Below are 1,704 nucleotides of genomic sequence, written 5' to 3'. Positions count from 1 at the left end.
CCCTCTGCTGCCTGCTGCCCACCTCTGCGCCCCCACCGCAGCCCTGGGGGGCTCTCGCTGGCCTGGGGGGCCCCGCAGCCGGCCCCGAGGCCCGCGACCGGACGGTGAGTGCCCGACCCACACCCAAGGTGGTGGGAGCCAGGAAAAGGGAGGGCCGTAGAGACACCAAAGGACTGGGGAGAAGTGGGAGTGGAGGGGGAGGTGTGGAGCCCAGGCCGGCCACCGGGAGGGTGTGGCCATGTGGTCTTTGTGTTGCAAGAAGCAGGAAGACGGAGTGGGAGGCTGGGGGTGCAGGGGGAGGTCGGGTGGGAAGTCCCTCCTGGAATCTGACTGCAGTGCGCGAGTTGCAACCCACGGCCTTTTCCGGGCCTCGGGCAACAGCTGTTTCCCAGCTCCCCTCCCCCAGTCTGGGTCCCTTGACCCCCTTTAGGATTGCAGTTGGAAAGAGAGTGGGCAGAGTGGGAGGAGTGTCACCTCTGGACTTCGGGGAGGGGTCGAGGGGCCTTTTGCCTTTATTTGCATCTCTTTGGCCAGCGCTGGCCCTCTCTGCAGTCCCGGTGGAGGAAGGAGAGGGGGAGGGGCCATTGTGTTGGGAAAGTCCCTTCGGGGAGGGGGTGAGTCTTGGGGAGGGAAGGGTTAAAGGTCCCCTGCCTGATGGACTGTTAACCCTGTGGTGCCCAGCGAGCCCCATCTCTGGTAGGGAAGTGGTGGCCCGGGTTCCCCTCCCACCCCGCCTCCTGTGCTGGAACTCTGTGGATAGGAAAGAAAACTTCCATGGGTCAGTTCCTGGCAGCCCGCGGGGACCCGGATTTCAAGACCAGAGTCACAGATGTGGAAACTGAGGACCTGGTTTTAGACCTTTAAGAACCCTTGCGCCCCGACCTGGTGTGCCCAGGGAGGGCCAGGCACCCTGGAGCTGAGCTCGGGTGGGGCAGGAAGGCGGCTCCTGGGTCCCAGCCCCCAGGACTGCGCTCCCTCCCTCCGAGGCCGGCCGCGGGTCTGGCCTTCTAGTCTCCAGGCCTTTGCCACTTCCGGGGGTGTGGCTTCTCTGCGGTTGGACACGAGAGGGCAGGAGACCTGAAGCTTGTGACTCTGGGTGGGGTCAGTCGCTGTATCCCGGTGTGACCTTGGCCACTTGTTAGGGTGGACCTCAGTTTCCCTGTCAAATGGAGCAGGCAGAATTTGGCCCTGTTTTGGCACAGAGGTACTTTCCTCGGATAAAAGGAAGGACTTCCACAGTGACAGGAGCAGGGGGCAGGTAGCTGGCCAGACAGGGGACCCCAGGGCAGCCTCCCCAGCACAGTCCTCTTGCTCTCTAGTGCCTAAGGAGCTGGGAAGTCTGGCTCTAAGCGGGGGCCATAGAATCGACAGAAATGAGGCGGGGAGCAGAAGGGAAACCGGGCGGCTGGGAAAGGGAGCAGCAGACCCTGCCACCTGGGTCCCTCTGGGACACCTGAAGGCCAGAGGGGTGATGGATAGTGACCACGCCCCTCCGCCTCTCGCAGGTCCTCAGCCATCTATCTCGCCAGCGGAGCAGCACCTGGAGTCTCCTGTACCTAGTGCCCCGGGGGCCCTGGCGGGCGGTCCCACCCAGGCGGCCCCGGGAGTCCGGGGGGAGGAGGAGCAGTGGGCCCGAGAGATCGGGGCCCAGCTGCGGCGGATGGCGGACGACCTCAACGCGCAGTACGAGCGGCGGGTGAGTGC

At 64.8% G+C, this 1,704-nt stretch overlaps 1 protein-coding gene across 5 annotated transcripts in view; it reads left to right on the top strand.

Moving 5' to 3' along the window:
* Positions 1-1,704, top strand: part of BBC3 (BCL2 binding component 3) — a 9,117-nt gene that overhangs the window by 4,321 nt on the left and 3,092 nt on the right. For 4 of the 5 annotated variants that reach the window (XM_027767076.1, XM_027767075.1, XM_014582675.2 and 1 more), the window contains 2 exons: positions 1-104; positions 1,506-1,696. In XM_027767076.1, the coding sequence (XP_027622877.1) occupies positions 1-104; positions 1,506-1,696 (295 nt within the window). The remainder of the gene's footprint in view (positions 105-1,505; positions 1,697-1,704) is intronic. The other variant, XM_027767084.1, reaches the window with a different exon arrangement.

Source organism: Tupaia chinensis, unplaced genomic scaffold (genome assembly GCF_000334495.1).
Source record: "Tupaia chinensis unplaced genomic scaffold, TupChi_1.0 Scaffold000067_1, whole genome shotgun sequence".
Classification (NCBI taxonomy): Eukaryota; Metazoa; Chordata; class Mammalia; order Scandentia; family Tupaiidae; genus Tupaia; species Tupaia belangeri.
This window is presented reverse-complemented; position numbering and strand designations above follow the sequence as displayed.